General features: G+C 37.9%; 1 protein-coding gene across 4 annotated transcripts; it reads left to right on the top strand.

The window, feature by feature from the left end:
- Positions 1 to 11,272: 11,272 nt before the first annotated feature.
- LOC115750645 (receptor protein kinase-like protein At4g34220) lies at positions 11,273 to 15,715 on the top strand. Of its 4 annotated transcripts, XM_030688143.2 has the most exons (4): positions 11,274 to 11,572; positions 11,654 to 11,713; positions 11,875 to 13,577; positions 14,805 to 15,715. In XM_030688143.2, exons 3-4 carry the CDS (start codon positions 11,909 to 11,911, stop codon positions 15,491 to 15,493), a joined length of 2,358 nt encoding a protein of 785 aa, XP_030544003.1. In that variant the 5' UTR covers positions 11,274 to 11,572; positions 11,654 to 11,713; positions 11,875 to 11,908; the 3' UTR covers positions 15,494 to 15,715. The 4 variants fall into 4 exon arrangements, with proteins under 4 accessions (XP_030544004.1, XP_030544003.1, XP_030544001.1 ...); XM_030688144.2 differs by having other exon boundaries at positions 11,273 to 12,329; positions 12,474 to 13,577; XM_030688141.2 differs by having other exon boundaries at positions 11,274 to 11,688; positions 11,781 to 13,577.
- Positions 15,716 to 22,258: the final 6,543 nt, after the last annotated feature.

Raw genomic sequence — 22,258 nt, forward strand, 5'->3', positions numbered from 1 at the left:
CGTCGATTCAATTCCGGCGAGTATCATATCTAGAGTTAGGTGTCATCGATTAGATTCCGACGTCTACTCACTAGGTTCAATACCGTCTATTAAATTCTGGTGTTACACTCTTCACCCATCTTGTCCAGTACCGTCGATTCAATTCCGGTATTGTGTCCTACAATCCCCCGTCCAGTGCTGTTGATTAAATTCCAGCATTGTGTCCTACATCATCTCCCGATCCTGTCGATTTAATTCCAGGATCGTGTCGAAATTTGTTACATACTTCTACTACTATTGGGCCGTTGAAGTTGTTAAAGATCTGTTTGTAACGCGCATTTTGTGTCAATCTACTGCATTTGACACTCTCTGTCCAAAATTGATCCGGAACTCCTTTTCGGAAAACGAACGGATTAAGTTCGATAAAAGATTCTCACGTTAGTAACCCTTTTTGGGCTATAGTCATTTTGGGCCTAGAACCCATAATCAAAAAGGCCCTGTCGAAGGTTTTCGACTCGCAACACTTTCCTCACTCCTCCTCCAGCCACCAGCCCTTGATGACTTCAGTACCATACGAGCTTACCTGGAGCATTAATATATTCAATTTGTCGGATTGCCTCCTTCTGTTAGTAGAATTGTTCGACACTTGTCTTGTGTTATGATGTCTTTTGCGGTTCTCTGTGTCATTCATGCTGTTTTCTATTTATCATTCTTATATATGTATTGATCAGTGACTTGGCTCACATTTTATTGTGTTCTTTCCATTGCTTCCAAGCTCATTATTTCGTGCAGCACATTGAATTGGACTTATGAGGAGGAAAAGATCAGGCAGAAAAATAACTTAATTAAAAAGCGCTAATATTATCCTGAATTAACATTGTACCCAATCTCTATCTTCCACATTCCAACAAAATGATGTATTGCTTGCATGTGTTTGTGCTATCTGCCATGAACTTGATTTAGCGGTTCATGTGAATTGGGCTCGCACGATTAAGGTGCGGGCAAGAGTTTTAGTGACATGAACTTTGTATGGTTAAAAACAACCCAATTAGACGGCTCATTATAGACACATTTTTGATATTCACTTAATAGATTTGTTGTCATAGTTTTTGATTTTGACTACCATTGTCAGAAATTTCATTATAATTGACAGAAAAATTTTCAATTCTCATACTAGTTCCTTTATTAATAACTACGTAGCATCTCGAATTTGGTGATTGTGATATCAACACTCTAGTGTCTCGGGTTCCTGATATTTTCCTATTTTAGCTGCAAGAAATCTATGTGGGTAACATGTCGATTCGAATAACGAGACGTCTCTGTCTGACGTGCCAATCCACGTCACAGCAAGGATAATCACTGAAGACAAAATTGATGAAAAAAATGAAAAATAAACCCACCATAAAATATAAAAATATATATACGTATGTGTGCTTGTATATCAACTCTCATGATCAGAAAATCGATTAATATTATGTCCTTAGTTACTTTAATAAATAGTCAAACCCGAGCCGAATTTTGAAAAGAAGCATTGCAAAGAATGATCAGTTATCATGATCTTAGAAGTATAAAATTAAGCCAAGCATTTGAAATTGCTCTTTTACCAAGCAACAAGGACAATCACCGAAGACAAGGCATATTTACAAAGATTCTCCTCTGCAAAGCACGAACTCATCATAGAAAACGGAAGATAGAACGAAAAGACAGGCATTCTACACCTGATATTTCACTCCCATTAGCCAGGGACGAGAAAAGAACATCAAATGATATTTTATAGCTGTCCTTATTTTAATAATTGCATGGTACTACCAAGGGCAAAGTGAACTGTAATTACCATTTATCAAAGTTACCTTTTAGGTATAAACCACCAATTTTTCCCCTTGTTTTACAAAATTCAAACTTTTTTTATTTAATATTTCAAACACGTATACTTTTTTTTGAAGGGTTAACAAGAGAATGGTGCGAAATATATAATTAACATAGAGCTATTGGTTTTTAAAGTTTATAGCGGTAAATAGACATGTCAAACGAGTGGGTAGGGTCGAATTAGGTCATAAATGTCATCATTGTGACTTTTGAAAATAACACAACTCGCATTAATGGACCGCAGTCAATTTGAAAATAGTTGCAACTTTAACTTGGATTGCGATACCTTCAAATGGACACGTACCCAAAAAAAGAAAAATTAGTTAAGATTCATGACCCTTATGGGAATTGATATAAAAAAATGGTGAAATAAACAACAATTTATTGTATCATTACCATACGATACAAATAATAATAGAGAAAAGAGACGACAGAAGATAAACGAGAGAAGAGAGTGGGGTAAAGAGAAGACAAAACAAAAACGAGAGAAGAGAGTGGGGTAAAGAGAAGAGTATGGAGAGAGAGGGTAAAGGAATTTTAAAGGGCGAACTTTTACTCATCCACGAAATTAGCGAAGGAAAACTGTCGGTGGATTTAGCGATGAATATGATTGTCACTAATTAGCAACGAATTTCACGACGGAATTAGCGACAAACATTTAATTTCACAATTCCGCGGATGAAATTCAATTTTGCAACGAACGACTTTTTGTCGCTAATTAGCGACGAAATTAGCAACGAATGTTTAATATCACTATTTCGCTAATTAGCGACGAATAATTTTGTGACAACATTAGCGACGAACGTTTAATTTCACAATTCCGTGGATAAAATCGAATTTGCAACGAATGATTTTTTGTCGCTAATTAGCGACGAATCTTGCGACGAATCATTTTGTGACGAACGTATTTTGTTGCTAATTTTAGTAGTTCATTTTTTAATTTTATTTTTATGTATACCATATTAGCGACGAAAAATTAATTTCGTCGCTAAATTGAATATTTTATTTTTTATTTATATTTCGATAAAATTAGCGACAAACAATGTGATTCGTCGCTAAGTTTAATATTTTTTTTTCTAATATTTATTTATAGTGCCAATTTTGCGACGAAATCAACGTTCGTCGCTAATTCGCGACAAACATAAATTTTTGTCGCTAAGCTTTAAGAATGGAGTTTCCGACGAAAAGTGTGGTTCGTCGCTAAATGACGGCAACAAATTTGCGACGAAATTTGGTTTTCATCTCTAATTAGCGACGAAAAACATTGCTCATGGCTAATTATTTTTTTATTTCTATTTTTATTTTTATTTATAACGTATTAGCGACGAAAAACAAATTTAGTGGCTAATTTAGCAACGAAAAAGCTAATTCGTCTCTAAATTGAACATTTTATTTTTTATTTTTATGTCCATCATTTAGCGAAGAATAAATGATTTCGTTGCTAAATTAGCGACAAAAATAATGATTCATCGCTAATTTTAATATTTTCTTTGTTATTTTTATTCATAGTGCTAATTTTGTGACGAAAATTAATGTTCGTCGCTAATTAGCGACGAAGGTTGATTTTCGTTGCTAACTTTTAAGAAAAGAAATTGCGACGAAAAAAAACTCTCGTTGCTAATTGGCGACGAAGTCCATTTTCGTCGCAAAGGAGGTAGCGACGAATAGTCTTTTCATAGCCGTTTTCGTCGCTAATTTGCAACGAATTTTTTTTGCGGCTGGTTTCATCGTAAATTAACAACGAAATATTTTTCGTTGGCATTTTCGCCACAAATTAGCGACGAATTTTTTTTTCGTAGCTGTATATGTCGCTATTTAGCGACGAATTGTGTCATCGTTAATTGTGTCGCAAATAATGACGAATTTTTATTTTTTTGTTATTTTCGTTGGAAATTAGCGACGAATTTTTTTAGTCGCAAATTTTTCGTGGCTAAATCCATGTTTTTTTTGTAGTGTTTGTGACCCATTTACTTGCGGTGCAAATTTCTTGACCCACATCCGATCCTATCATATCACTAAAACACTTTTATATTTAATCCAATCAAAGAAATTTTATTCTTTATAAATTTTTTAAAAATGTATATTACTAAATCATCATGGACAGTCAGCCAACCAAATTCCACTGTATTCCATACTAACCGATAATCACTCTAGTAGGAATTTGACTCCAACTATGGCTTGCCGCCCCCATCACTGCTTGCCCGCTCGCCAGCTCGCCCCACCACCATACCCCCGCCGCCGCCGCCGCCCGCCTGCCCCTTCCACGCCCTTCCACCACCACCACCCACCCGCCCCTGGCCAAAATGGATTTTGGCCCTCATTAGTCGACCCATATGTCGTAATCGAGAATCAGAAAACCGCATGAGGTTTAATCACGATCTTGGACATGTGTCGTGCACGTGAATGTGGCACAGCATGCCGGCCACCTTGGCGTGTGATTGGGTGTCCTTCACAATGGGCATCCTGTTGCTCATGATTTGCACCTGCGATAGAGATTGTTCTTGTCAACATCAAGATCTTCGCTTCGAATTCTAGAACAGGTGGAACTTTATCAAATCGAATTTCGAGTTGTCACACGTTTATTAGGCGTGCATAGTGCATGACCCACACTAGGACATGATGTTGTTAGCGGCAGATCTTGTAATACCCACCCGATTCAATTTTGTAATTGAGGCCCTATTTAGCATGGGAAGTGTAACTTACCTGAGTCCATCTCACCCGAGACAAATATTCAAGGAGTAATCGGTTTATACAAATTCAGTGTTACGAATTGTTGCTATTCATGATGCTGTGGTCTTGGACATGTGAGCCATGACTTGAGAAAAAGGTGCGGCAGGGCGGGTGGGCACAGCGCTGCTGTTTTTTCTGGGGGGGGGCCGGGAGGGGGAATTTAACGAATTTAATATTGAAACATTTTAGTAATATGGGTCGAGTCAAGTATTGGTTGAGTTGAGTATAGGTTAGAAAAATTTAAAACTAATTCAAACCCGACCCAACCCACTCATTTGACAGGTATACTAACGACCCTCGCCGGACTTGTTGGGAAAAAAAAAGGTAGAAAAAAAGAAAAACAAAAAAAGGAAAAGGAACATAAAAATTCGAAAAATAAAATAAAAATAGAAATCTTTTTTATGACTCGAAGATAGTAAGGTAATCCATTTAGTACTCATTTAAAATCTATTTAAGACACATTAAGTTGTTAAATGACATATTTATGACCCATTTAAGTTTGTTAAGCCATCCATTTATAATCAACACTCTTACATGTGGGTTAATATATGGGTTCCTGACCCATTTTACCACCCTTGGTGGTAAATAATATATTTTTCAAATTATGTTTTTAAAAATTATAGTGGGTAAAATGGAAGAACATACAAATATTTCTAATACGGTATTGAGGTGTTTAGTGTTAGAATATATAAATATTAAATCACATTCATCAAATAACTTAAATTTTTAAAATAGTTGACAGCGATCCTACAAAATCTAATATGATATCGGAGCAGAGGTTCCGAGTTCAAATCTTACCAGGCTCCTATTTGTCTTCCTTACTAACTATTTCTTACGCTTAGTACTAGGCAAAAAAGGCTAGACTAAGCATGAGGGAGAGTGCTAAAATATATAAATATTAAACCATGTTTTTATCTAATAGCTTAAGTTTTTAGAACAGTTGACAGTGATCCCATAAGGTCTCGCGGTTAGCCCCTACATTACAAAATGTAGATCAGTCCTAAATCTAGAAATTGATTAAATTTGGTTTGACAAATCTAACTCGATATGGGAAGACTTTCGACTCCAATATTACCTTCGGAAATTCAACTCCAAAATATTTGAACTATCGATGTCGCCATCGAAATATTCTATGATATTTTTAACACATGATATACCGGAACAATTAAAGTAGTCCACGCAAAAACAAATAAAAGTAAAAAAATTGACGATTTAAAATAAAAAATTATTGACGCAGCGTACAGTACTCTCTTTTGTCTTTCTGCAACAATTATATCATATGTCTATCAATCCTTGCCTCGTACATGGTCGAGTTCTTTCTACGACATGGCATGCGGAGACAAGAATAATGATGTCGTCAATTTGAAAGATTGAAGCTTTCCATGCATGAAGACTGATAAAAGCATCAAAAGATACTCGATTGCTGTATCCATGATTACAATAATCTTATAGTCACTAACATAATTTATGCGTTTGATTCTATTTATTTTGCAAAAAGTGAATGATTTAGAAAATATTTTACTAAAAATGATCGTTTGTATCGCTTAAAATAATTAGTCAATGAATTTTTTTTTTTCTATCAATACTAATTTATATTTAAAATATTTTCATGGACGATGAAAATATTTTTCGTTCATTCATTTTTGTAAACGATATGGGCAATCAATATTAAGATAATGTTTTTCTAATCATTCATTTTTCAAAAAATAAATGAAGCCTTAATTTGAAAGATTGAAGCTTTCCATGCATGAGGACAGATAAAAGCATCAAAAGACACTCGAGTGTTGTATCCATGATTACAATAATCTTATAGCTCCTTACATAATTTATGCTTTTAGGCTTAGTTTCTTTCACGAAAAATGAATGTTTGGAAAAATATTATCCTAATATCGCTCACTTATGTCACTTATAGAAATGAATGAACGAAAAATATTATCATCACTCGAGGAAATATGTAGATATTAAGTATTCTCGGAAGTGAAAACATTTTTCATCGACTAGTTATTTTAAGTGATATAAGTGATCATTTTTTTGCAAAATGATATAAGCTGTCAATATTAGGATAATATTTTTCAAATCATTCACTTTTCTCGAAAAAAACAGAGTTTTAATTCGAAAGATATAAGCTTTCCATGCATGAAGACAGATAAAAGCATACACTCGATTGTTGTATCCATGATTACAATAATCTTATAGTTCCTAACTTAATTTATGTTTTTGGGCTTAGTTTATTTCGCGAAAAATAAATGATTCAAAAATCATTTTATTAAAAATGATTGCTTGTATCGCTTAAAATAATTAGTCAATTAAAAATGCTTTCACTATTGACAATAATTTATATCTAAATATTTTCATGGGCGAGATAATATTTTTTGTTCATTAAGCCTTAATTTGAAAGATTTAAGCTTTCCATGCATGAAGACAAATAAAAGCATCAAAAGATACTCGATTGTCGTGTCCATGATAAAAATAATCTTATAGTTCCTAACATAATTTATGCTTTTGGGCTCCGATTGTTCTACCAAAAATGAATGATTCAAAAACCAGTTTGCTAAAAATAATCGATTGCATTGCTTAAAATAATTATTCAATAAAAAATACTTTACTATCAATAACAATTTATATCTAAATATTTTTGCAAACGATAAAAATATTTGTTGTTCATTCATTTCTGTAAGCGATATAAACGATCAATACTAGGATAATATTTTCCAATCATACATCTTGGGGAAAACAAATGGAGCCTTAATTCGAACTCATTTTCCACTAAATGACAACTACACATCAATAGGAAAAATGGAAAACTGTCGAGACACATTTTCTTGAAAACGATCACTTATATCACTTGTAAAAATTAATAAATGAAAAATTCTTCCATCGTACATGAAATAATTAGTTGATGAAAAGGTGTTTTCATAGTTGACAATAATTTATGTCTAAAGATTCTAGTATGTTCTCGTGGAGGGTGAAAATATTTCTTGTTCATTTATTTTTGTAAGTGATACAAGTGGTCATTTTTAAGAAATCGTATCCTAAAAAATTTCATTTTTTCGCATAATGAACAAAGCCTTGATCTGAAATGTGGTGATACCCTCTTTCAGAGGAGTTTGGTTTGTTCAAATTAAACTGTGGTGACTGGCTGCGGAGGGAAAAATTGCTGGGCAACCCTCGAAATTTAAGCCAAAATTAAGGATGCAGGATAATTTGTGAATTTGGATATGCCAATAAAATATCTCCTATCCCATTTCAACTTTTCTGAAAAAGAAATAATGTAACAAGTAACAACCACATACTAAGGAGGGCCAAATCCCACAAAAAATGACATACCTGGAGGACAGGAATGTCCCCACCTTTCATTTGTCTTAAAAGAACAATCACGAACTCGCACTCAAAGGGTAAAGATAACCGGAGTTATCGTTTGGCAATTAATGTGGCAAACGGTGTCAACATGGCGCGCTGATGCGATACTATAAAAAAAAAATGAGATTGATGATTTTAAAATCAAGACTACAAATGAAGGAGAAAAAAAAAAGAAAAAAAAATCTGAGGAGGCTTCGGCTTTATTTGCCCTGACTCTAATTCAGGCGGCCCTAACTCGGATCAATTTGCATTCAATTAGCGTGATTTGAGGGTTAATCCCACATTACATTAATTGCCAAAGGAAAATAAAAATTGAAACAAACCAGAATAACCCTACTTGTGTCTTCCATTCATTTAAGCTTCCTGATCAAGAATCCCTGGACTCTTATAATAACCATCACGATTGATGATGAACTCCATGGCTTTCTGCCTGAAAATGAATTTTGCATATGTAGATCGCATGGTCGAAATTGAACGATAATTTTCTCGCAAGGTTTAATATGGGAAGTAGCATGCGGAGAATATAAAAAAAAAATGAATTGAGTACATAACTACCCTGACATATTTGTATACAGGTATTCATGTTGGTGTGGGACTTGACTATTTATGAATGGATCCATAGAAATCTACATGAAAGCAGGGATCATAACGTAAGTGTCGCGAAATTAGCAAAGAAGATGGGAGAATTTGTTAAATGTCGGGGACCATCATAGGCTATATAAAGTACAAAGGAAAGGGTCATGTCGTTGCTCGTGACCGCTGTCCCCATCTTTGGACTCCTAATGTCCACCCTGTTCATTTTTAATTTATTTTTTTGTTTTATATATAGCTTGTCCACTTCTAACAATATATATCCCATATCTTGTCTTGAATATCCTTGTTCTTACCTCAAAATTCCAGATTTATTCTTTGGTTTGTGGATTTTAAGGGCTTTTATATTTGCACTTGTATGCACCAGATCTGTTGATCTTTTGTATTTGTGCAACATTTCATACTGTAATCTTTCAATTTTCTTCAATAAAAGTACATATTTCAGAATATAGCCTGTGTATCCCACAATCGGCAGGTTTTACCGCCTGTGGAGTTCAAGGCTTTGTCTTTGTCCATCTACTTTCTTATCTGCAATTTATTTTACATATACCCTAGAATCGGAAGGCCGAACCTCCTACTGGTGGTTTGTTCTTTTATATATGCTTCTGATCTTGTTTCTTTTCATAGCATCCAAGCGATATTAGGTATTAATAATCTTTATAACGTAAATCTTCTTTAAATAGATTCGATCAGGTCTTAATAAAGTTATTGGAAGTTACATTGCAACCGGAAGAAGAGAGGCTATTGTACATTTCCAAAGTAATCGATGGGAAAGTTATCCAAAAATTCATAAATATATAGTGCGGTGGTTAATTCAATCCTAAATATTTTAATTATGTCAAGTTAGTCTTAAACCTTTTCATTGTGTTAATTTAATCAGAAACATTTCAACTATCCCAATTTAATCCTAAACATTTTGATGATTTGCCAATTTAGTCCCGACCTTTTTGTCAATGTAATCCTTCCGGCCTAATATCCAAAATTATAGGTTTATGACTAAATTGGCAAATTATCAAAAAATTTGAGACTAAATTGACAAATTATAAAAAAAAATTAAGATTAATTAACACAATTAAAGTGTTTAGGAATGAACTGGCCGTCATACAATAGGTTAAGGATTTTTGGGATAATTATGATCACAATTCGGATGAAGACCGACGTGCATGTCAATTCTTGTTTATTTCTTTCACCTACAAGTTGGTGCAAAGTGTTGGCCATTCCTCAAACGGGGAGGTGTTCATACTAATTTCCCCTGCTCGTCAATGGCATGAGAGAACATGGTGAAAGGATTAAAATGAAATGAAATGACAGAAGCCGATCGTAGTGGTTTTGTACTTTTCCAGAAGGATTCCATTTAGATATTTGAGATCTGTGGTTCCTGTTGAAGAATTTGAGTACACATGACAAGCATTCCCACTACCGTCGTCATAAACAAATGCTACATACAAATTAAGCTACTCTTTAATAATGATTACATCCTCCGTTTGTTTCTCAAAAAATAAACGATCTGTGAAATATTTTTCCTAAAAGATGATCGCTTGTCTCGCTTATCAAAATGAACGAAAGAATCATATAAATTATTATCGATAATGGAAATACAATACGAACAATCATCTTTAAGAGAATGTTTTTCAAATCGTTTAGTTTATGTAATTAGATATGAAGGGTCAATATTTAAATGGGGATTAGGTTGAGAATATGATTAAGTCAATTAGCTTTGGATGATACGGTCAACTACTCCAGCTTGAGCTTGTTTCCCATTTAGCGCGGCTTTTAGTGGCGGACCTAACCCTGGGACCCAGCGAATGTCCTTTTGACTGATTAAATGTGCTAATTATTTTCGCGTGATTTAGTGAGAATAATTCCATATTCGGACCATTCGGATCTTGATTCGCTTCTTGCCCGACCGATCGAAGTTTGATGGTATGTCTCCACATGACTTGGGGATTATCTATCCAAGATGGGCTTCCTCGTTGAGTACAAGATACCGACTTTTGAACATAGAAAAGTCGACTACCCCATTAGATAGAGCCATGAATTTTTCGGGTCGAATTGTTCGAGGCACGGAGTTGATTGCATTTGAATTTCGAGCGAGCTTGTTATGAATCGAGTCTGAGTTCAAGCGTCCGGCTTCCATTTGCAACTCGAATTTTTGTTGTCTGAGTTGAAAATCCATCTGGATTAAGCCAAGAGTCTCATACCTCCCTAAGCTTTACTCATTATGTAAAGTGCAAGTCGATACTTGGGAAATGCAAAGTAATTTGCTAACAAATCAATTCCTATAAGTGGCTGTTTGCTACATCCCGCAATTATGGAAATCAGACAAAATTGTCGCATCTCTTATCAATTGTAGGACTCGACTGTTTTAATGTCGGACGCTCGATCAAAACTTTGCCGGTGTGAGCTGTTGGATGGAGGAGCACGGCGAAATTAAGGGATATTATCGGAGAAAATTGTAAACTTATTATATGACAATCAATTCAGTCTAAAATTTTTTAATTGTGCCAATTTAATCTTTAAATTTTTTGACGATATACCAATTTAATCTTAAACTTTTTAATTTGTCAATTTACTTCTAAATATTTCAATGATTTGTTAATTTAGCGGTGAATGAAAATCCTCGATGTTGCTGCTATTCGGGTAACCGACGGGAAAGGCTGGGAAATCGCAGTGGGAAATGCGGGGGGTACCAAAAGTCAATCAATGTTCAAAAAGAGGGTGGACTAAATGAGCTCCTCCTCCTGCAATCCGACGGGCTCCAACTCACTCGGCTGTCCTGTAGCAGCAGACATTAGATTCCTCCCTCTGCTTTTTTTCCTCTGCCTTGCCCATTGTATCAAACACTTGAAGTTCACAAAAAGTTGAAAAGGACGGTTGGCAGAGGCAGTGGAAAGCCAAGGGTCCTCATTTCTCATTTGTTTATCTCCAATGGGGGGTTTCACTTTTTAAAGTTTCTCGGTCTCATTGTCTCCAACTGCACAGAGAGAAGAGGAGAGTCCCCTTTTCTCAGCTGAAACTCTCCGTCTCTGCAACTAATTACTGTGGCTGCCTCCATTCTCTAGGAGCTTTCCCCACTTGGTACTTGGTAGCTCCTTCCATTGCTGTGCTCACTTCATTTGTTGGGTCACTTTCATTGTATGGAGCAAGCTTCAGCTTTTGTGGGTCTGTTCCTAGAACCCATCCCCAGGTTCTCATTTCTTCCTTTTTCACCTGTTACTTGCTCTTCCTAATCCTGATATCTATTTGGTAACCAGAACAGCAGGAGCTGGAGTTGGTCACCCTCTCTCTACTCTCTTATCCTCTCACTCCATTATGTCTCTGCTTTTGTTCTTCGCTATGAATTTGTAGCCAACATGTGCAACTGTGACCAGCTCAAGAAACCATGACTCCAAGCCCCAGAGATCTCCACCCCTGTTTGAGGACTTTGGCTTTTAGCCTCCTGCTGCTTAGTTCGTCTGCTCTGAACTCGGATGGTATCCTCTTACTCTCCTTCAAGTACTCCATTTTGAGTGACCCGTTTTCTGTCCTGAAGAGCTGGAACTATAACGATGTGACCCCATGCACCTGGAATGGAGTCACCTGCACACAGATTGGGGATCCTGGAACACCAACCATGTTCAGAGTCACCGGCTTAGTCCTCCCCAATAGCAAGCTCCTGGGCTCAATCCCTAAAGAGCTCGGCATGATCGAGCATCTCACCAATCTCGATTTATCTAGTAATTACTTCAATGGATCATTGCCTTCGACTATCATCAATTCCTCCACGCTTCAAGTGCTCTCTCTATCCAACAACGTGATATCAGGTGAGCTGCCCGAGTTCGTCGGAGACTCCAAAAGCCTCAGGCTCCTGAATCTCTCTGATAATGCACTGGGTGGAAGTATTCCTGAGAGCCTAACCTCCCTGAAGAACTTGTCCGTTGTTTCTTTAAGGAGTAATTACTTTGCAGGTGGTGTTCCTAGCGGGTTTAATTCAGTTGAAGTCCTGGACTTGTCCTCAAATTTGCTGAATGGATCTCTGCCATCAGATTTCGGAGGAAACGGCCTGCGTTACTTGAACATCTCCTACAACAAACTTTCAGGTCCAATAGCGCCAGGTTTCGCCTCGAAAATCCCAAGAAATGCCACTATCGATCTCTCCTTCAACAACCTGAGTGGCTCAATCCCGGAGTCACTGGCTTGGGCAGATCAGAAAACAGAGTTCTTAGCCGGCAACAGCGATCTCTGTGGCAAGCCGCTGAAGATCCTATGCTCCATCCCTTCAACTCTCTCCACGCCACCCAATGCCACCACAACCACGTCACCGGCCATCGCAGTCATCCCGAAGACAGTCAACGGAGGCCCATCGGCAAACTCATCCGGAACATCCGTTGTGGCAAAAGACCAAACACCCGGTGGGCTAAAACCAGGGACCATAGCAGGAATCGCTGTCGGCGATCTAGCCGGAATAGGAGTCCTCGCATTGGTCATCCTCTACGTCTACCAACTCAAGAAGCGGAAGAGCGACAACAAAGTCACCACAACCAACGAGCCCAAATCACAAAGGAAGCCAGAACCAGCGGCAGAACAAGACCCAGAAGCGGAATCAAGAAAACCCGCCAACTGCTACTGCCTCACGATCAAAGGCCACGAAGCATCGACCTCCGAATCATGTTCTAGCGAGGACGACGAACACAAAGACCTGCCCACCACAACAACAAACAACGACCCCAACCAGAAAACGAAGGGGACCCTCGTGACGGTGGACGGGGAGACGCGGCTGGAGCTGGACACGCTGCTGAGGGCGTCGGCGTACATACTGGGGGCGAGCGGGGGGAGCATCGTGTACAAGGCGGTGCTGGAGGACGGGACGGCGTACGCGGTGAGGAGGATCGGGGAGGGCGGCGGGGCGGTGGAGAGGATGAAGGACTTCGAGCAGCACGCGAGGGCCATCGCGAGGGTGAAGCACCCGAACCTGGTGAGGCTGCGAGGGTTCTACTGGGGAGACGGCGAGAAGCTCGTGATCTACGACTACGTCTCCAACGGCAGCCTCGCCGGCGCATGCTCTGGTTACAGTAAGTCTTTCTCCGTCCTCCTCCCCCCCGATATCTTCTTTTTCTGTTTTTATGTTTTCATTTTTTTTCCCAGTTAAAGAAAAGATTAAAAAAAAAAAAGAATTTGTTTTCTTACTTTTAGAATCTATGAAATTGCTTAACTGATTTTATAGATTTCTCTTTAAAGACAAATTGTTGTCACTAAATAGTTATGAATAAATAAAAATAACGCTTATTGTTCATGAAATTATTTAGACATAAATTGTTGTCGTTGGCGAAAACATTTTTAATCGGCTAATTATTTCAAGCGATACGAGCGATCATTTTCAAATTTTTTTTTTTTCAAATCGTTCATTTTTCGCGAAATAAGTGAAGCTTGAGTTCTACTCAATCTTCTATGTGAAACTCACATCCATTTCAGAACTCAGAAAATTGAATGGAGAAAAATTCAATTGATCCGTTTGCTTTCATTTTCTTCTTTTAAAGTATTCACGTGAAAGGTTTTTCGTAATAGTTTTGCAATATTAGATTGATTAAAACAAGGAATTAATATTTTTGTGGTAGCTATTGTGCAATATGGAAATGTAGTGATTTTCCTTGAATAAATTTTTTCTTGATTGGAACCAATTTTTTCGTATTTCTTTATGTCAAATGACCACAATTTTCAGGGGGATGAGATTGAAATCAGATTTGCACTCTAGGAATGTCTCTTACAAAGATTCTTTTCGGGTGAATTAATGGAATTCCCAGCTTGTTCTTCTCGTGATTATAATTGAGTAAATTAAGATAGGAAAAAAGTTAGGTGGCAAAAAACATAAAATTCTGAAAAAATGCATCTCCCTAGGCTTGATGAAAACTATATATAATCATTTGTACAGTACACAAGATTTGGCATGTAGCGCGTGCCCGTCATGTGTAGTTGCCAGTCTACCCTCTGTTGAATTTGAATGTTGTTTTTAGCTGCTCAATTTAATTAGTGTTGATTTCAATTTGTTGGCCCGAGCTACCAAGTAATTTAATGTCAATAATGGCTATAAAAAAAAAACTGAAAAATTGATTAAACTTACATGTTATGTCATCAACTTGTTTTTGTACGGTTCGCAAGGATGGATGTTGACCGGATTGGCATGTGATGTTGTGTTGTGCTTCTTTGAGATTATATGAAATGAGTGTGTTAGACTTGATGAAATTTAGTTTATATTTTAGATTCTCACGAAATCGATGGTGATGATTTTGTTCCGATCTTAGGGAAAGCCGGATCGTCCCCATTTCACCTCTCTCTCGAACACCGGCTCAAGATCGCGAGAGGAGTCGCCCGGGGGCTCGCTTACATCCACGACAAGAAGCTTGTCCATGGCAACATCAAGCCCGCCAAGATCCTCCTCAACTCCGACATGGAACCCCTGATCTCCGACTTCGGTCTCGAGAAGCTTGTCGGCGGCGGAGCCAGCCACTGCATGGCAACGGCTGGTTCGAGCTCATCGAACCGATTCGGAAGTCAAAGATTCGCACACCATCAAGATCTCTCAATAACTAACACTCACCACAGTAATAACAACAGTCCATTTGTAGTACCCGCGAGCTCGAATCTCGGCACTCCCTCTCCTTATCAAGCGCCTGAGTCCCTAAAGAGCTTCAGGCCGAGCACGAAATGGGATGTCTACTCGTTCGGCGTCGTTCTGCTCGAGTTGCTCACGGGGAGAGCGTTCCCGGACCGGGACCTGGCCCAGTGGACCGCCGGTCCGGTCGTCGGCAGCGAGGACCAGGGGTGGGTGCTGAGGATGGCCGACGTGGCGATCAGGGCCGACGTGGCGAGCAGGGAGGAGGTGGCGCTGGGTTGCTTCAAGTTGGCATTTGGATGTGCCTCACTTGCCCCACAGAAGAGGCCCTCCATGAAGGAAGCACTCCAAGTTCTTGACAAGATGATGACCCCATGATTTGATGATGTTTTCTGGGATGTGATGCTGAATTGCTCAATTAGTGGGATTTGGGTCCCTTTGAAAAAGCTTGGCCACTAAAAATCAAAGTGTTGTCTTTCTTAGCCTTTTTGACTTGGATGTAGGAAGGGAAGAGAAGGAAGTAATCGATGAATAGATGAAGGGTTTGGGTTTTTTTCTTGGCGAAAAGTAAAGTAGGATTGGTCGGTTCTGCCTTTTTAGCATCCCAAGCTTGTCCTATATAATTGGTTAATGTAGTAATGTCCGAATAACCTAAAGATTCACGAGATATACGCATTGTCCATCCTTTTTCAACGTGAATGAGACACGCCCGCTTTAGAAAAAGGTGAATGTGACAAATGACCCATCAAAGTCGTGAGAGTTTGTTTAAAGAATTGGACTAGCTTGTTGACATTTAATTTTTAGTCATCTCCTTTTGAGAAAATTAATGAGAGATTCGAAAAAATTCATAAAATTGAAAAATCCATTTTGGAAGCCTTGGCCAAGTCTAAGAAATCAATTTTGAACAAAAAATAATTTTTGATATTTTCCCATTTTTAGCATTTTTCAATATTAGGAAAATGACCAAAAAATCAAGGAAAATAGAATTCATGGCCACAAAAATACGCAAAAACATCCAATGTTTTTATTTTAATTCTCTTTTCATTTTAGCCATTTACATTTTCAAAAATTCAATTTGAGATCACAAGAGTCTTCACAAATGTAAAACCAAATTGAGCCAAAAAATTACATTTTTAATCCCTTTATTTTTCTTTTCACATTTTCCAAGACATGACATTTGCCTCTGATGCCTTGTATTGCATTTCAGTCCAATTGTTTAGGAAATTGAGCAATTTTGACGAAAAGGATTTAATTGCACTTTTTGTTTTTAATTTAATCCCTGATTTTCACTCTAAGTGCAATTAATCATTTTTCAGAAGTGTTCATGCGAATCTAAGACCACTCCCCTATGTTTTCCATCATTCTGAATCTATTGTAGGGGTCAAATTGGTTTGATTTGATCATTTAGGGTTTGGATTATTCAAAAATCATAATCGGGTGAAATAAGAAAATGAGGGGGTTTCGCATAAATCTAAAACCATTTTACCCAATTTTTTTTTCATTTTTAGATGAAATTCATAGTGCAAAACTCAATTTTGAAATTTAATTTGATAAATTTTGAGGTTTTGTAAGTCAATTTGAGGAAAATTAGACAACCGGGGTCTGCCGAGTCGGACAAGATCCGACCCGATGACCCTGCTGATCCATCATCTTCCTCAAATGGTTTTGCGCGCAAGCTCGAACGCCCATGGAAGCCGAATTTCGAGCATCAACTTGAAACCCCTCCCGACCGTAATCAAAGAAGCCAATAGCTGGGCTTTGTGCACCACGTCGTTCCGATCCAAATGGTACCTTTTTCATGAGCTGAAACCATCGGACTGCGATGACCAAGTCATTCTTTGCCGCTGCCATGCCCGAAGAAGACCCAAGCACAAACCGAGCTAATTCACACCTAATTTGAGCATGTTGGAGGACCAAACGGACCTGACGGAATTCCCCACCATCTCCATCACCGTTCGGACCATTTTGCACGTGAGATCACGTGCGAAGCTAAGTCGGTGACCCCCTCTCCCAATCTCCGTGCGCACCAAAGAGAGAAGCTCTCCTAGGGCTGTTGCGCATCCGCCTTTGATGAGAGCTCCACCAAGCTTCGTGAGCTTCGCCGGACTTGTTGCACGGAACAAGCAATCGAACAACAAATAGACAGAGCAAGAAAATAAATCGGACACCGGATGTACGTGGTTCGGTCGTAGGGATCTACGTCCACGAGGAGAAAAGCAACAAATTTCACTATAGAACGAGCGATGCACGGAGATTACAGAACTACACTCGAGTCACTCAAATACTCTCGGTGTTTCCCAAACCCCAATTACATCTAAGAACGCACATAATGTTTAGCCTCCAATTCCTAAAAAAATAATCTCTCAATCTCGCAAAGGAATTACACAAATCTAACCTCAAGATTTAATCGGCTTCGACACTTGAATTCTTGATGCAATTTTGCGAACGAAACCCTACAAGCAAGCACTCGTCAAACGGTGCTTCAAGAAGTCTTTTCGTTAACAGCAGCGCCTCACCTTTTGAGCACTCTCGGCAGACCTGTTCATCATGTCGTTAGTTGCATATATATGCAAAACTAGGCACAAAAGACAAACCCATCATTATCTTTAAGTAGCTACCGCCCAGAGAAATACAAAAGTTGATCATTAAAGATTGCCTTGCATATTAGCCACGGAAATAGAATCCAAATAGAATTCGGTCAACAAAGTTCAAAATATTGACTTTCCCTATTCTATCTTTTTCTTCACCGAGTAAGTACAACTCCAAGTCAGAATAGGAATGCAAGTCCAAAATGATCTTACTTTTATTTTTTTTTTATTTTTTTTTTTTTTTTTCTCTCAGACTCCAATATCCCAAAAGAAATTGTGCGGCCCTTTTTATTATTTGATATCACGATCATCTCTTCACTTTATTTCTATCAGATTTTATTCGATGGGCTTAAACTCAAGACATATTCTCAACAAGACTTCTAGAGACAAATCGAAGCTCCGCACTACATCCTTGAGCTTCGTCTCGCTAAAGTGATAACGAGTCAATCGGTGTAAAACTAGGTCATCGGAGAAGATTTCACGTTGATTGGTGCTAGGAAATTCTCATTCATTCATGGTCATCTTCAACCTCTCGATTGCTGAATAGTCAACTCTTGTTGACTAATCAACGGTCGACGTGGCATGCCACGTTAGTCGGGGTATTATCTGAATAGTTTTTTCTAAATTTAGAAAAAAAAAAATAGAACAGACAGCCAAGATTTGACCACGTGGCACAATATGGCATTTTCAGAAAATAAAAAATTATTTTTTAGATAATATAAAACATTTTTTGAGAATTAAAAAAAAATTGATTGAACGGTCAAGGATTAGCCAAGTCTTTCAATCTGGGCTATAGATTTTAGAAATTTGATCCGAGGGCTGTGGCTTAGCCACGTGGTTCAATCTAGACCATAGGATTAGATATTAATAAAAATAATCTCATAAAATAAAAAAATTGAATTTTTTTTAAAAAATAAAAAAATGAAAAACGATGTCATTTTTAGGCCAACCCAGGATCCTTTCGATCTAGATTGGGTGGTTGAATGTTGTTGGTTGGGTTGACTACGTCCGAAAAATATTAAAAATTTAGAAAATTCCAAAAAACTCATAAAAAAATTTAAAAAAACTCTTAGAAATTCTAAAAAAAAAAATTCAGAAAAATTTCAAAAATCATAAAAAAAAAAAAAAAGGGGAAATGACTACATTCAATTGGTTTGACCCATTTTTGTTGATTTTGGTTCCCAAGACTTCATAAAATGACCGTTTTGCCCCTCTGGACACTTTGTCCCAAAATTTCCCAAATCACCCCGAAACTTTAATGATATATTCTCTAAGCCTTTAGGGCTTTACTAGGCGTGCCATGTGATGGTTTTGATGCGATTTATCTGCATGTATCTAATTCCTTAATTTGTGCACTTTCCTTTAATGATTGTGATTGATAGGCTAATATATGCATGAACCCTTTAGGTGTTAGATCTTACCTCACCTCTCAAGACATCTGCATGAAATCTTAGTTAGAAAAATCGATCAACTTAGATACGAAAGGGCACCAATGGTAACATTGGCGTAACTAAATCCCCGAACCCTCTTCTCCCAGTTTCGCATAACCGAATGGAATCTCCCAACCCTCGATAGGGTTTTCAATCTACCCTCCAAAAATAGATTGGTGGCGACTTCACTGGCATGTATATTATTCACATGTCACCCTACCACACTAAAGGTCAATCTCGTTTTAAAGAAATCCTTCCGTCGCGATTTGGTAAGGGCCTAGGGAGGGCATGTGTCTTGGCCCATCTATTGAGAGTTGGACAAAAGGTAATCCATTAGCCCTCGACTCGGATCCCCATAGAGGGTCACGATAATACTCTAAAATACTTTATTGCGAGAACAACACGTGAATGAAAAAGTTTATATTGTTCCAAACTTGGTGTTTAGACTCAAGTCGAAGTCGTCACATATCTACTTCTGAATGAATTGACTCTTGTTATTCGGATAGAGTGGGACATCACTTCTAAAGATTCAATCCTCGGAGAAGATTTATATGTAACAACAACAAGGATGTTATCGAAGCTCACGTTCACTTTTCTAGTCTGTTCGGATTCAAGAGACTTTTCTACTCTTAAAACTACTTTTGAATTATGTTCAGATTCTACAATATAGTCTTTCCAGATTCTAAAGACGCACGTTGGCGTGTTTCCATTTTGCATTATTTATGGAAGTTTGTAATATTTGATTGACAGAATTATTTTACAAACAGATTGGTAGAATATCCTCAATTGGAAATTACCTTCAATTGGACAAGAAAACTTCTATATTTGAACAACTCTGCTCATGGAAATTGAAAATTTAGTTGAATGGGCGTGAAGGGCTCAAACCGTACACCAATGGCTATCAAATTTCTTTAGATATAGTATCTTTCAATCAAGATTGTTGGCATCTAATTAGTGATTGAAGAGCGATACTTAGGAGAACCTTTGCGACGGCAGTTCAAGGTCGAAGGAGTATAAAAGGGGATCAATGGTGACTGTCGTTAAGGGAGATCGAAACCGACAATTCCTAAGTACTTGAGTTACTCAGATTCATACACTTGTCATGATAGCGAAATACTCTATCTTTGAGAGGTTCCGTAAGAGTGAAAAAAGTATGATATCACTTGTAACCTTTCAACGTTTCATATAGTGGAATCCAGCCAATCGTTTGTCAACGTGGGAGAGTGGACGTAAGCTTATCTAAGCCGAACCACTATAAGTTTCGTGTGCAATTTTCTCAACTCTAAACTCTTTCTATTGTGTTTAGTCTATTACACATTCCTATTCTAAATATGACACTGAACTTTATTCGGATTCTGCTTTCACTTGTTTAATTCCGTATTAAGTTTTAAAATTGTTTAGAATCACCTATTCACCCTCCTCTAGGTGATTTGCTAGATACAACAAGTGATACACACCCACCATGACATCTCTCCCTTTTTACTCATGCAACATCTTGTTGCTCCCTCGGCTCACAGCCATGGCCGCTAGGGTCGAGCACAGCAATAAATCTTGTGCCGCTCGTGAATATGTCGTAGAAGCTCGTGGCCCTCAAGCTCCAACGGCTTTGACAACCATAAGCCATGAGCAAAAGTAGAGCTTTGTCGACACCTGAATTTTTTGCGGACACATTTAGCATACATAAGGGAAGGAAAGAAAATACAGCTTGGTTTGTTTCTCGAAAAATGTAAGGTTTTCAAAAAATATTTTCTGAAAAGTTATTTTCCAGGAAAATGAAAATGTCTTCTAGTGTTTGGCTAAAATATTTTCCTTCGTTTGGTATGAAAAATTGATTTTAATTTTCCTCCATGGACTCCTCTTAAATAATATTTTGTGTTTTTTTTTCTTTTCATTTTTTTATTTTTAAAGGAATTTAAAAAATTTAATTATCTATCTTTTATCTATTTTATCTTATCTTTTTTTTTTGTTTTTTATTTTATTTTTTTACCTTTTGATTTTGGCTAATCCCAGCTGAGCTAGAAGCTCTCTGGTCCCGGCGATCTCGGGCTCACCGGATCGGCGTGCTTCGAGCTTGATCGAGGCCGGCAAGCTACCTCCCTCGCCCTCGGCATTGTGTTGCGCCTACCACCGCAAGCGAGAGGGAGAAGATGAAGTTCTTCCACTTCACCAATGGAGGAAGTAAGAACAGGTTTGGCTCTATTTCTTCCGACCTACTCTGCAAGTCGGATGAGTTTGAACCAATTTCTCGATCCCGAGTAGAGAACATTGTTGCCACCTAAATTTTGATTTTTCTTTAATAATTCATTTTTGCATAAAAATTAGAACTAACTTTAGTTCTTATAAAAAATAATCAAATCATTAGTTCATACATATTTTAGCATTCATACATTGCATTAGCATTCATTTGGATTGGCAAGCGATCAAACGGAGCATAGCATGTAAAATTTGGCCAAGCATGGGGGTTTGCCGAAAATTCTAATAGGGCTTAGACCTATTTTCAGAATTAATCCAGCCCATTTATGTTCACTTAAATGTTAAAGGCTTTTAATTAATTATTCATTTAATTAATTAAAGCTCAATTTGAGCTCGAAAATGCGCAAGCGAGCCCACAAGGAGTAAAATTTTCGGCCACAATTCATTCACTAAGTAAGGGCCGAAAATTTGAGGTGTTTTAATGGATTTGGACTTTTAAAGTTCTGAATTTTTAATAAAAAGAAGAAACCTATTCCAACGAGGACTAGGAAAATTGAACCCTAAGCTAGTTAGGTTTCTCTATAAACACTCCATAATAGCCTAGGGTTAAAGGAGGCCACACATTATAATACACGGCCGCACTCTCAACAGAAGGAGGTCTCTCGACTTTTGCTCTCCTGGGTGGTCTTCATCCCTGACACACAAGAAGACAAAGGGGAGGCCCTGCTCCTTTCGTGACTTCTTTGCTCGTGACAAAGGCAGCTGCTTCTCTCATCTGCCGACCATCAATGATGACTCCTAGCTCGCTGCCCTTTGGTCCGTGACTCGGCCAAGACAGTGGTCTGACCTGCATCACATCCGCGACGACGGGTTGTCCCGTTTCCTAGCTACCCCATGCACCTCGGCTGCTCCGTGACGCTAAACCACACCCG

This window comes from Rhodamnia argentea, chromosome 5 (assembly GCF_020921035.1).
Source record: "Rhodamnia argentea isolate NSW1041297 chromosome 5, ASM2092103v1, whole genome shotgun sequence".
In the NCBI taxonomy this organism is placed as follows: Eukaryota; Viridiplantae; Streptophyta; class Magnoliopsida; order Myrtales; family Myrtaceae; genus Rhodamnia; species Rhodamnia argentea.

Bases quoted from the DNA above. Each gene is read 5' to 3' on its own strand.
- LOC115750645 (XM_048279116.1), top strand. From the start codon at position 11,909: ATGACTCCAAGCCCCAGAGATCTCCACCCCTGTTTGAGGACTTTGGCT. The intron at 13,578-14,804 runs GTAAGTCTTTCT...TTCCGATCTTAG, and splicing joins CGGCGCATGCTCTGGTTACA to GGAAAGCCGGATCGTCCCCA.